This window comes from Notothenia rossii, assembly GCF_949606895.1.
Source record: "Notothenia rossii genome assembly, chromosome: 8".
Lineage (NCBI taxonomy): Eukaryota > Metazoa > Chordata > Actinopteri > Perciformes > Nototheniidae > Notothenia > Notothenia rossii.
In genome coordinates, this window is record NC_136906.1 from 61751081 (window position 1) to 61765170 (window position 14090).

A 14090-nucleotide genomic window follows, 5' to 3' on the forward strand; every position below is an offset into this window, starting at 1 on the left:
TTGCAGCAGCTGGCAGTGCATTTAGGGGAAACAAGTTATGTTCTAATAGGAAGAAAAAATCTAAATTCCTCACCTATACAGTCAGGTTTGATAGAAGCAAAAACAGTAGCAATTCACCAGTTGGGAAAAGTTTGAGGTGCTAATGGAGTGATTTGTTTCGATCAACTGCTCTGCAGCAACATACTTACACCAAACACAGGAAGGGGGTTCGGTGGGTTTAGCTCAAACTGGGTAAATCAACACACACTCTTCACACTTTTTCCGCCGCACTCACTTTAAAATAAATGCACGCATATCTTTACAGGCTTCAGTCCAGGGGGCTGAGGCAGGTGATGGGAACAAAAAACAAGAACGCACAGTTCTAACCGAAGCATGCGCTCACAGTCACACAACACGGTCACTTGCTCACTGTGAAACCACACATGAAAACAAGCCAAACACTCCAAAAGAAAAAAACACGAGGCGGTACAAAAACACAGTCATACTATAGCTTTTACCCCGTCCAACTCACAAGGTTAAAAAAGAAACACAAAAAGAAACTCAAACAAATATTTTCTTTTCCCAGTCTGTTTTTCACCACCCCGTTTCCTGGTGTCACTTGTTGTTGTTTACTTTGAAGTCTGTGTTTGTCCCGTGTTCAGTAGGAGGATCTGCTGCGGTGCAGTGTCCTATTGAGGGTTCGGACGAATGTCCTCACTTCAGCTGCCTCGCAACCCAGTTCATAGCATCCAAGCTTGAAGGTCAAAAGGTCACCCTCGCTCACCGCCCCTCCTCTGGCCCATTAGGTGGGATGTCAATCGGGTTCGCCCTCGACAGCGGTTGTTCGGAGGTCAAGGACAAAAAGAGGGTGTTTCTGCGTGTCTATGCATATCTATGTGCAAAATGTTGTACACAGGTGTGTGTGTGTAGGGGGGGGTGTGTGTGTGTGTGTGTGTGTGTGTGTGTGTGTGTGTGTGTGTGTGTGTGTGTGTGTGTGTGTGTGTGTGTGTGTGTGTGAAGTGTGTATAAGAGTGAAAGGACCAGGGCAGAGCTGAGGCTGTTGAGCCGATAGCGTACGAGCTGTCCCGTCCTCCCCTGTCCCCTCCTCTTTCCTCTAGCGGAGCCACAGTTTGAGCCGCAGCGCGTCCACTCCGTTTAGGTAGTATCTGAACAGCCGCTTGTCTCTGACAAAACCCAAGTTCTCGTACAGCTTCAGGGCTGATTTGTTGGTGATTTCAGTCTCCAAAACAACCTGGGGACACACAGAGGGCCATAGAGACACATTATTGTAACCGGGTAAAAAATATATGTCAGATAGTCATAATTAAACCTGCAACCAACAATCATTTTTTGTAATTGATGAATCTGCTGATTAATTTCTATATGTGGATGCTATATTACTCGTCTGTTCTAAAAAATGGCAGAAAATTGTGAAAAATGTCCATCTCAGTTTACCAAAGTCTAAGGCGAGGTCTTTAAATGTCTTATTTCTGTTGTCAGTCAAAAACCCAAAATATTAATGTTAAATTTAATGTGGGCAAGACATTTCTTTGTCAAATTTGTCTAAATATTCTGTAAACCTAATCGCAATCACTATATCAAATGTGTTAAAGGGGTCCTATTATACTCACATCAGGTTCTAAATTGTATGTAATGTTTAAAAAAGGTATTTATTTTTCTCATGTTGCCTGTGCTGCAGCACATTTAGCTTTTGCAGACTTTTAACATTCACAAAAACCTTTATAACACACTACAGGAAAGGGAAAAAAGCCCACAAAAGCCCAATAGGGCCTCTTTAAGTTGAAGTAATAAGTCAAAGTTAAAGTCATTAGAGCATTTTCTTTCCTTCCAAACATATAGTAGTTTCGATTTTCAAAGTGATCTCCACCTACAGTAACATTTTGTCAAAGATATGTTATAATAACATTGTAATGCATTTGCAAGAGGGGATGGGTAAGCCATCTTTTTCTGTATGTGCGTTGTAAAGGTTTGCTGTTAACATCATAGCATTTACAAGCAAAGCAGTTTGGAAATTGAGCTCAAATTGTATTTGGTAGTGTAATATATTTGCCTATGAGCACTTAAGAGCAAAAACAAAGCCTCAAACCAATGGAGCCTTGCTGGGAGGTTAAACCTGCTAGGCTCCATGGGTCAGTCTTTAAAAATGCATGTAGGTGACAGTAGTGTGAATTGATGCACTTTAGTCAGTGATAAGGAAACCTCTCAAACCATCAGTTCCTGTATGTCTGTATGTCTTATTGGGATCTATACAGAGAAAAACCTGCTGATACACAAGCACCAAAGCTGAGAAAATCGCAGCTTGTAACCCAGGCAAAGCGGTTGCAGTTGCTTGATAGATGAAAAAATACTTTTCTATAAAAGTGTGTACTCTTAGTACCCCTTGTGTTTACACTGACACAAAAATCATCACTGTGGTGAATTATCATCAGTGCTTTGGTCTCAGCTTACAAAGAGATCAGGGTAAGTTTAATACAGAGTCTCATTTCCATTTCAAACACATGCCATTTCTGGACACGTCACTTGTTTTGTATGCGTCTGTAAGAGGCAGTGAGTCAGTATTTAGAGAGAAGCAGAGCAAAATGGAAGTTACCGAAGGGATCAGAGTAGCTAAAAGTCAATCCAAGGTTACTAACTTAAAGGAGTGAAGGACGGGGAAAGAAAAACTAGTCCTTGAAAAACGAGAAGCCAACTCTTCTTTCAGTTTATGCTTGCATAGAGGCTTTGGAGGCAAACAAAAACAAAAAAGGTCCACATGGTTGTATTTAGTGATTATTACATCTTTGGTTGTTCAATGTATTAATTGCATTTTCTGTAAATCTGGTTTGGTAAATGCCAGACTGTCCTCTAGCACAGAGTTTCCCAAACTGGGTGTCGCCAAAGCTTACAGGGGGATGTGAGAAATTGTTGATTACTTAAAATAACATGAAATCTGATCTGATGTAATTTTCACAGGAAGAATTGTACTTAAAATCCAAATTACTCGTTTAACACAAACTACCTGAAGCTTTTGGATTAACTGTACAGTTGAATATAATATACATTTCCATAAAGTCTGTCACCCAAAGCATTAGCCATGGGACTTTACTCACTGACAGAAAAGGGGTCCCTTTAGATGAAAAGGTTGAGAACCAATGCTCTAGTCATGTAACACTGAGTGAAAACACTGAGACAGAATTTGAACCTGTGCCAATGTGAGACATCAAGCCTGCGCATGTCAGACCAAAGTCTGTTTCAAGCTATTTTCATAATATTTTCTGGATGTTGTATATGGTTGGGAAAAAAGAAAGACATGTCAATTCATAGAGACTTCCTCCACTGGGAATGGTTTAATATATCTTACCTCGTCACAGTCACCCTCCACCATGGCATAGATGGCCTTCTTCACCAGATTAGTACCTTAAACAAAGGAGTCAAAGTCAGTTAGGACACGCAACAAACACAAAGTTTCAAGAAAACACAAACATTTTTATCTGGCAGCACATCTGGTAGTATAAGAGGGTCAAAAGGTAAAAATGTCCCTTGAGGTTAAAGTATAGTGCACCTCAACTACCTATCTAAATAGTGCATTTGCATCAGACGATTTGGTGGTCAAAGAATGCACAAAAGAGGCTATGGTACAGCTTGTTCTCGGCTCCGCAATGTAAAAGTAAAGACTTTTATTTTATTATGTTTGTGCCACGCAGAGTCCAAATCTTACCGATGCTTTTCCTTCTGTGTTTGGAGTCCACGGCCAGCATGGCGATGTAGCCACGACGGAACATCTTCTTGTGCATGTCAAGCTTACATACGATGGCTCCGACACACTCCTGCTCCACCATGGCCTGTGAGGGACAAATACAAAAGTCACATCCATAGTTGATGAAAGCCAAGCAATAATTCCTGTCCTCTTGCCAGTTCTGCTGGTTCCCTGATCTGACCTTTGACCTGTTTTTCAAGGCACTTCCTCTTGTGTTACATGTTTCGTTCCGGACAAACTGGAACTGGGAAGTTTACGACCTTGACGCTCAGAGGATAAACAAAGAATGGAGAGTGTTTGGCACGAACAAAAACTTGACTGGACATGGTAGGCGGGAGAGAAAACACCTACGTAAAGCATATTTCCCTCCATTTTAACTGAAAGGCAAGGATTTTAAACCTTTGCTTGCTCCTAATCTCACGAAGACCCTTACCCTAATGAAGATATATAAGGGATATTGTCATGTCAGTTCAAATAACCTTGAATTGACGGCTATAAATTCCAACTAACATCCATAAATCTAACAAGAATCAAGGCTTTGTGACATTAAAGTAGGTGTTGTAGCTCCGAACAGATACAATACAACTTCCAAACTAGCATGCTGTTGGTGACATGTCTACTTATGTAAGTTTAAGCTTAGTGTATATCAACACTGTCTTTGGCTGCATTTGAGTCACACTGACAGGTGATGGAAAGCAATAAGTATGCAGTCACGCCCAGCCCAAATAATGCTATTCACCTTTAGGTAGCCAAAGTACAAGGGATAAGAGGGTAGCTAACGCATTATTATGACAAACATTAAAGGATGAATATCAGCATTTCTTAATGTTTTAGTGTCTTTACTCACCAGAAAGCAAAGCTGCGGCCAGTTGTGAATGAAGTACCTGTAGGTGTAAATTGAATAAGGCTCAGACAAGTCCTTTGTGATCAGTCTCATGATCCACGGCATCTGCAGCTCGGACTCGTAGCGGACATAGCAGATGCCGTGGCTGTCCTCCTCCGCTCGGCCGGGGGAGCCGCTCAGGGCGAGCCGGGCGAGCTCCGCGGTCGGCGGCTGCAGCTCCTGCGGGGCGGCGTGGCTGTGCTCGGGCCCGGCGTCCGGCGGCTTGTCGCTCGGCGGTCTCGGTGGCTCCGTGAGGTCAAGCTCCTCTTTCCCTTCGTCCCCGGGGTGGCTGTGGGCCGTCTCAGTTCTTATCAAATCCGGCATCCCGTTCATGCTATTGTTAACTAGGGGCGAGTGACTGCCGTTTTTGGAGATGGGGCTGTGGCCTTCATGTTGGCAATGCTCACTATTGTTTCTCGTGGTTGAAGCCTCCTCGTTGCTACCGCTGCTGCTGCTGCTGTCAAAGTTGTCCACGGACGGTCTCGGGTTGTCAGGCCGGTTTCCTGTGTGCTGGTGGCTGTCCGCGTCCTCTGAGGAGCCGGACAAGCCGTTTAGCTGCTGCTCTCGAGCTTGCATTTTGAGGTGAAGTGCCGACGGGCTAGCTCGCGCTAGCATGTTATTTTGCTTCTTATTAACCGACCTAATTACTTCGCTTAGCGGTTCTGACGTATTCCCTGTACCGGTGGGTAAACAGTCGTCTCTGTGGCAGGCCGCCTCTCCGTCTCCCCCCGCCGGCTCCGAGCTCCCAGCCCCGGGGAAAGGAGGACTCTCGGCCGGGGTTTCGGGGAGAGCGCTACTAGGCCCAGGCGGCACTGTGGCCATCCCACCGCATTAAGGTGGAGATTCTCGCTTGGAAAACGTTGAACACAAGCTCATCCACAAGGTAAAGGGATAAACAATCAATATACGAGTTAGATCACCGAATATCGCATAAATCCAAGGATATTTGAGGCGATAACGTAACCGCTGGCGACGTTTGTCGCTGCTTTCTCCTCGATTTCTCTGCTGCCGGAAAGTGCTGTCGCAGCAAACGCCATTGCAACAGCAGACAGAGACGTTTTACGACAGTGGTGTAACGCATGACAGATGCAGGATTAGCTACTGTAACACAATTAAATACATTTAACTTCCCCTCTTCTGTCGTATTGGTTTTGTTTATGTCATTTGCATTTTCGTTCTATTGCATTGACAGAACATATACAATAGTAAATCATTGGAGCAGGGTCACGATTAGGATACAGAACATGTTTTTTTATTTGATATAATGCCCTATAATATAAATTCCCCATGAAATTAAGACATATAATCTTATTTGAAACCCGGAGAAAAATTGAAAATTCACAATTGATTGTGTAGTTTTCCTTCATAGAAGGCTTTTACTCAGCTAAATTATTTAATTATTTACAATTGGATGACAATTATTTTACGTTCCGTTGAAAGATATGTCAATGCATATACTACTGTGCTGTGCTTGACCAAATTATGGGGAAATTGCTTCAACAATTAAACTGTCTAAAATGTGATTTAGGAAATTGGTTCAAAGCCCTGAAAATGTAAGAGTTGGTGAATCGTCTACTTTGTGCCAGCAGAGGACGCCAACTTCACGATTTACGTTAATGCATCATTTTCTCCCATTTGTATCAACGCTGCAGTTTCTCCCCCAGATGTCGCAAGTGGATTATTTCCTTTCAGCTTTTGTATGTTGTTAAACAGTAGCCTAGTCTCCACACTGTAAAGTACATGTTTGTTATAAGATCTATGCGTTTATTTCGAGTATGTATGTCTTATTTCTAAAACTCCACTACTGTCTGGAAGTCAATCATTTTAAATTCAAAACCTACTAGGCTTATCTGACTGTACCTAGAGGTATCTGCAGGTTTAGTTTTACCCCCCAATACACACAGAAACAAATCGAAACCTTTTGAGGGCATTCATTTATCATCAGTCGAGTTTATACGGTTTATACATTTCAGTTGCCCTTTCTGGCCAAGTAATTGTACATAAGTGAATACCTTTAGACATGGAGAGATGGATAAATAGTACAAGTAATAAGAAATATGAAGTAAAATAAGATATACAATTCAAATAAAAACACTTATTATATTATCAAAGAAAAGAAGGAAAGAGAGAAAATACATTTAAAGAGATACAAATATGTACAAAAAAAAGGAAAAGAAAAAAAAACATGTATGTCTGTCCAGCAATAGCAAGCCTTGTGTGTCCTTCTTCCTCCCTATAGATGAAAAAAAGGGGTTGATGTAAGGGGAACACGTTGGATTTTTTCAAATTATAGCTGTTTTGTATTTTCGGCAACAAAAACCTTTATTAAAAATCACAGGGAGGAAAGTTTACCTGCAGGGTTGTGTAGGCCATCCTAGGTCGGAGTGTTGCTCTGTTGTATCCTGAAGTGTGTCCATGTACTTATAGGTGAATTTCGAAAAAAAGTAATTAAGTCAAATAATACTTCATTATTTCCTATTCATGCGAGATAAAACAATATGTCTAATGGACCATAGTGGGTATTACATTCTAAACATGGATAGATAGATAGATAGATAGATAGATAGATAGATAGATAGATAGATAGATAGATATAGATGTAAAAAGTATTGATTAACCTGTGATACATCATATGGTAAGAGAGATGCTGAAAAAGACAACTTCCCCTCTATCTGTCCAACATTCCACGATCATGAACACACGTGTGTGTGATGATAAAGATAAATAGACAGTCCTATTGTGTTTGTCGATATATGTTACATGCAGGGAAACAGACGGAGAGATATAGACGGGGAGAGAGAGACGGCCCTTTTGAAAGCTAAGCCTTGGGGCTGAGAACTCTCTGAAGAGCTTGAATCAGACATGCACAATCAGTTTCCCTCTTCAAATCTCCTTTACAGGCCTATCTACTTGAACAGGCTTCTCTTAATTACTTTCTCTATCACTTAGCGAGCTGTGCCTGGGACTAGGAGCAGCAGCGGCGTCGTCTCCTTGCCAGAGACACTTGGCTGGTTTGAACCCATATTTATATATCTTCTTTCTCACAATCCTGTCCCGTACCTTCCTTTTCTTTCTCCCCTCCTCCTCCTCCTCTTCCCGCTTTCTTCATCTCTTGTCTCTCAGAGGCTCTCTCCACCCTGCCTCGTACCCTTTTCCAAATATCTCCAGGGCATCAGTTGCGTCATGTGACTGGTGCGCTTGTGATTACAGAAGTTGGCAACCGTACCCATCAATGAGGAACCCAAAATATCTTGAAAAGCGACAGCGTGTAAAAAAGTATAAGGTCAGTTCTGGGATCAAACAACCCAGGTTGACAAGGACACCCAAACAACCTCCTTTAAATCTCTCTCCCCTTCTTCCTGTGCGACTGAACAGGTCTCCGGGGCTGCAGGCCAAGCTTTGGATCTCCTTTTTTATATTTTATTCTCCCCTTACTCCTGCCTGTCACAATGTCTCCCTCTGCTCACTTCCCTGTGTCCTCCTCCTCCTCCTTTTTTCCTGTCTGGCGTCTGGTCCACTAGAGCTGTATTTAATTAGTTTCTGTAGGGTTAATTAGGGGCTAAAGTTAGGGGGTCGGATCAGAACAAAAGCAGGTCATGCTGGACGGATGCAGGTGCTTTGCCAGATTCCAGCGTTCAGATTAAGACGCCTGCAAATAGTCTCGAGAGAGTGAGGAATTCAAAGATTGAAATTCAGTTTTAATGTCATGTGCACATTGTTATTGGCAAGGAACGTCTCAAGTCCCAAGCTCCTCCAAGAAAATAATGCAATTGGTGACCGGTGAATGGCAGCAAAAGGAGGTTTTCCATATGGTTGTAACAACATATTTTCTTTGCGTTTTCCACCCTATTTTCACACACTTTTCAGCTGACTTTCATGTCTTCCCCGACTTATATTACAATGGCACACATCAAACAAAGCTCATCTAACGTGTGTTGGGTGCAAGTGATGTCTTGGCCAGCCTGTTTCCTCGTTGCCATAAAGGTGCTGTGTTCACTGTCGTATCGCTCCCAGCACTCAGTCCCCTTTTTGTCATCTACGAGGGGCAGCTATACCCTCTCCTCCTTTCTCTTTGTCGCTTGGCTGTGTAGAATGAGAAACATGTGAGCAGGACATCAAATGACCAAATCCAGGCAAGTGAAGTATACATAAGAAGAGCGCTTCGAGCCTGTGAAGCGTACATCAGTTGTTTCAATGCAGCGATCACGTAAATGAAACAAAGGAAGAACAGTGGATGTGAGTGTAGAAAAGCTTGAGGCTACAGCACCTTGAAGGTTACTTATTGTGCTTTTGGCCTTAATTTGCAATTTTGAAAACACATAAAAGTGCTGTTTTGATATCATTTCTGTGACCTGTGCACTTGGATTCAGACTTAGGTGTAACCTGATTGAGAATGACGAGAAGAACCAAAAGAGACCGAATTTGACCTTTTCATCGCTCCTGTGGAGATGAAGAGGGACCAGATGAAGTGATATGGGTGGAGAGAGGAGGGAGAGGAGAGAGAGGGCATCTCTGGCATGGCTGGAGCCCCTCAGTGTGTGAGGGTCCTGGGGCCCTTTAGACAGGCGCCAGCCCAGCAGGGAAGCAGAGACAATCACGCAGCACCAGATCCAATGCACAGAGATGGAGGGATGGGAGATGAGGAGACGCAGAGGGGAGCACTGAGGAGGGGGGTGCTGGGACAAAGTGCACTGTTGAGAAAAGGTGGAGGACACGACAAGGAGAAGAGGAGACATGTCCAGGTGGAGATGGAAAGAAGTGGCGAATGAAAGAGATGAATGAAGAGGCAGAAAACGGCAGATCAAGACAAGGCGAGGAGTAAAGGGAAGAAAGAGAAAGCATATACTCCCTCTGTAACAGTCTTTATCACCAGCCCAGATCGTGGCGTATGAACAGGGATCCAAGTCAACCATCTGCTGAGGCTAGATAAGCCTGGGAGAGCTGGGTATTGAGCTGTCACTCAGGGAGGAGCGCAGAAAAAGAAAGAGAGGAGGGGAGAGAGAAACAGAAAAGAAATAAAGACAGAACAGGAGAGGGAGAGGCATGGAGGGAGGGAGGGGTCTGCGCAAGGTAGGGGGAAATTCAAAGGAGAAGATTTGTGCAGACTGGAGAGCATCCGTCTTGTTAGAGAAAGTCTTAACGTCAAACAGACGTCCAGCCCTGTCCTGCCTAATCTTGAAATAATCCTTCAGCTAATGAGAAGAACAATAAAACAAGGCTATTTATTGGTTTCCACTTTTATCCACCCACACACACACATGTACACACATGTACACACACACACACACACACACACACACACACACACACACACACACACACACACACACACACACACACACACACACACACACACACACACACACACACACACACACACACACACACACACACACACACACACACACACACACACACACACACACACACACACACACACACACACACACACACACACACACACACACACGTCCACTCACATCACCAGTGCTCATCGTGCTTCTGACATGAGGCTGTTTGTTGTTCATTTTCTGTCACTAGCATGCACACATACATGTCACAAGCTATAAGTACAGAACCAAGTTGTTTACACTTTTAATGTTCTTGAAATAACTCTATATTTCACAACACACACACAATCACATGTTATCATGGCAGAAACGTGTGGGTGGGGGGGTTTGGTAAGACACCTCTGGTGGTGAGGATCCCCAAAGAGGAAGATGGGTTACTCGTTGATTAAGCCTGTGTGCAGGTGATTAAGTTAAATCCCACTTAAACATACCCCCCTAAACCACTTAATGCATAACTATGAATTTAATTATTATCATGTATATGCGTGAGAAATAAAGTTGGAAAAAGTTGAACATTGATTGATATGGTTTGATTTTTGTAAGAATTGTACAATGTTGTGCTTTTTAAGATCTACATCAAATCCTAAACACTTCATTTCTGTGATTTGGTTTATAAGGGGATTCGGTTGGGGACGGGGCACGAATTAAGGCCGGGAGGGGGGTCAGGCCCGGGAGTGGGGGATAGGAGGGGATTAGCCGAGGCCAGTTGGATCATTTTACAGCCAGAGGACCCCCCTTCACCCTCTGCAGTCTCCTGGACAATGAGGATTAAACTCCTCTTGTTCCTCAACTCCGAAAAAACGGCAGGACGACAAAGACACTATTCCTCCTGGGTCCCCTGGCTGTGGCTGGGAGCTGAGCTGAGGAGGGAGGGAAGGAGGGAAGGAGGGAAGACGAAGAGGAGGAGGAGGAGGGAGGCAGCAGGAGGCAGGGGGTCCATCATCAAATTAATCCCTTCACAGTTTCCTCTGGGTGCAAAGTGAGATATGAGGCAGACATGTCTAATGAAACGCTACAGTCATCTGAGGGCAGAGCGATAAAAGCATATATTAAACTAATGGAGCTCGTCATTAGTGCCTCTATTAAGCGGATAGAGAGGGTTGTGCTCTCGGGTGATCAGCACGGAAGATTAATCAATACCAATAAACCCCACTTTCCCACATTCTCTTATTTTATTGCTTGGAAAGTTAGTATTTCGATATCACTCACCCATGATGCTCAGTGTTAAAACTAAAATACAATCTACTTGGTATGTGTAGTTTACATTAAAGGAATAGCTTGACATCTTGGAAATATGCGTCTTCTTTTACTTGCCAAGAGTTAGATGAAGAAGAAAATTGATACCACTCTTATGTCTGAACTGTAAATATAACGCAGCTTCTAAGGAGACAAAGTGACTTCAAATAGAACTCATGAGCTCCTAGGTTGACATCGAAAGTTGTGTTCATGCTATGCCTGACGTTTAAGTTGTGAGAACACAGCTGCTAGTCTTTTCTGTCCATTTAGAAGCTCCGGAGGCTAGCTAGCGCGGGATAATGTTATGCAGAAATGCAATATCATTTCTAAACAAAAGCAAACACTTCATAAATTGTGAGCTCAGAACCTTCAACAAATGTACACTCTCAAGGTTGTGAATACCACAAGTTCATAAGACTCTTCTTATGAACACAGGAAACACGAGTACATTTGAAGATGGCTCTAGCCTAGCTAAATGTAAAGGCTGGAAACAAGGGGAAACCGCTAGGCTGGCTCTGTGTAAAGGGGACAAAACGTGCCTACCAGTACTTATGAAGTTGACTGATTAATACTTTGTAACTTGTGACAGATCTGGAAGGTCATGTTTTACAGTTAGCACTTAGTAATTTGCAAGCTTTAAGGGTGATTGTTAGCATAATTTGGACCAAACCAAGATAAGTGTTTCCCTTGTTTACAGTCTTTAAGCCAGCGTTTCTCAAAGTGTGGGGCGCAGAGATGTGATAGGTGGGTCACGAAATACAAAAAAAAAAAAAAAAAATATTATAATTTTTTTTTCACACTGGTGCAATATCAAAACAACGGCCCGCCCGGGGTGCAAAAAGCATCAATGAAAGCGACCCTCTACCACACAAAACAACACCTGTAAAAAAAAAAACAATTTGTGTTGAAATTGAAAAGGATATTGCATTGTGTTTGTTACTTTCGTTGCAGTTGTATGTCTTAAGTGTAATTTGCCATGCTTTTATTTTGAAGGAGAGTTTACGCTGTTGACAGTTGTTGTTGCTATGGAAACAAGACACGTTTCACAGCGGGCGGAACTTATCATAAAGTCTGCGATAATAAAGCCCACCCATTTAGAGGGAAGATATGATTGGTCAATTGTACTGTAATTTGACATTACTCTCTCGTTCAGTTACTATAGCTGGCCCTCTGTGAATTCATAGCTGGACGTCCAATCAGCTCCTGTCACTACCTCGCAGAGACAAGCTTCTTTCATTTAACCCTTCACATTCAAACATAAACTGAATAGGCAGATTCAAAGGATTTATTTCTTTGGAAATGTTTTTTTAAATACAATTTAATCAAGTTATTTTTGGTAAAGCTAATGACAAATATTACTAAAAACATATTGAAAAAATATATATAAAGAAAAATATAATTTGTTTTAATGTTTTTAAATATTATTTTGTAGAATATTTTAGGCCCTCAGAGACAGGCTCGCCATTGATAAAAATCTCTCATACACACATGTGAAACGCTCTCACAGACACACACAACAGCGTTGCAGTCGGGAATAAAAGCAATGTGGAGCGAGAGAGAGAGAGAGAGAGAGAGAGAGAGAGAGAGAGAGAGAGAGCAAGAGAGCAAGAAAGACAGCACACCTTTATCTATTTAATAAAGTTATAAAAAATAAAGTAAGAAATCATTCCAATGTGTACTATAGGACAGTACAAAGTTTAAAAGGGGAGGGATTCGTCAATTATGCATAAATAAAAAGAAAGAATGCTAACTAGGTAACATAAGATAATTATAAACAAGTTTAAATTATTTGTTGTGATCATATTCTAAAGATGTTTGGATTATTGAAAAGTATACAGCTCCCTTTCATCTGAGTGTTGAGAGCTGTATCCATAAATTCATGTTGGGCTCAAAGTAGGGCTGCTCGTTTATGGCAAAAATCATAATGTCGATTATTTGGGTCAAAAATGTATATCACGATTATTAAAAACGATGAACCATTTATTTTGAAAACATCAATTTATTGAAGAAAATAATTTGAAAAGTATGATTTTAACAGTTGATTACCCTGAACTTTAAGTATAATTCAACATAAAATCTTTTTATTTCGATTATGTTGTTTTCATGATCGTTGCAAGCCAAAATCGTAATTGCGATTCAAATATGATAAATTGAGGAGCCCTAGCTCAAAGTGTACCAGATTGATGCATTTAACTTCAACATTTAAAAAACATCTTCCTGGGGGTGCGTGCCCCGGACCCTAGACTAGAGGGTGTGACGTCCACCACCAATAAAGCAGGTTAAAATAATTAAATTGAATACATTTTATTTGAGTAAACACTGAAAACGGGTCCCACAGACCCAAACAGCAAACAAAGGTTAAAGGTAGCATATAATAATGTTAAAATGCGCTAAATATATACACTGCAAAAAAACTAAAAAGAGGAGTAAAAGTAGCTCACGACTTGTTTTATTTTTTGAAAGTAGCTCTCATCCTCAAAAAGGTTGGAGACCCCTGTTATAGAACGATACATTTGACCATTTTAAGCTTGGCCTACCATTTTATTGGAGCAATGAGGAACAGGTGGGGCTTGAAAAGGCCCACCTGTTCAAAGTGGGGAATGACAGAAAAAGTTTGAGAACCACTGCTTTAAGCTGACTTAAGCTAACCAGCTGTTAGCTTTACCTTCCCAGCCCTGTAGACCTAGAGATGTGGAATCAATCATCTCAGTTACCGACAGATAGGTCCACACTAGCTGTTACCTTATGTTTCCGTCTTAATGCTAAGGTAAGCTAACCATCATCTGACTATTTCCCACACTGTTCCATTGATATTTCTTTGTCACTAAAGACACTAAAATCAGTGTAATTAAAGTTCCCCAGGCATAGTCAATTGGAAGGTAAA

At 41.9% G+C, this 14090-nt stretch overlaps 1 protein-coding gene and 1 long non-coding RNA gene across 3 annotated transcripts in view; both read right to left on the reverse strand.

Moving 5' to 3' along the window:
- Positions 1 to 474: 474 nt before the first annotated feature.
- naa30 (N-alpha-acetyltransferase 30, NatC catalytic subunit) lies at positions 475 to 5664 on the reverse strand. The gene is made up of 4 exons (XM_079645470.1): positions 4584 to 5664; positions 3698 to 3821; positions 3341 to 3396; positions 475 to 1231 (listed from the first exon to the last, which is right to left on the reverse strand). The coding sequence occupies exons 1-4, from the start codon at positions 5439 to 5441 to the stop codon at positions 1094 to 1096; spliced, it is 1176 nt and encodes a 391-aa protein (XP_079501596.1). The 5' UTR covers positions 5442 to 5664; the 3' UTR covers positions 475 to 1093.
- A 430-nt stretch (positions 5665 to 6094) lies between these two features.
- The window catches only part of LOC307015462, a 43599-nt gene continuing 35603 nt past the window's right edge, over positions 6095 to 14090 (reverse strand). For both annotated transcript variants that reach the window (XR_013801544.1, XR_013801545.1), the window contains 2 exons: positions 6972 to 8702; positions 6095 to 6852 (listed from right to left, as the gene is read on the reverse strand). This is a non-coding gene — a long non-coding RNA (uncharacterized lncRNA). The remainder of the gene's footprint in view (positions 6853 to 6971; positions 8703 to 14090) is intronic.

Coding starts and splice junctions, on each gene's coding strand:
- naa30 (XM_079645470.1), bottom strand. CDS start 5,441: ATGGCCACAGTGCCGCCTGGGCCTAGTAGCGCTCTCCCCGAAACCCCG. Junction 3,822..4,583: donor GGCCGCAGCTTTGCTTTCTG/GTGAGTAAAGAC, acceptor TGTCCCTCACAG/GCCATGGTGGAGCAGGAGTG. Junction 1,232..3,340: donor TGGAGGGTGACTGTGACGAG/GTAAGATATATT, acceptor GTGTGTCCCCAG/GTTGTTTTGGAGACTGAAAT.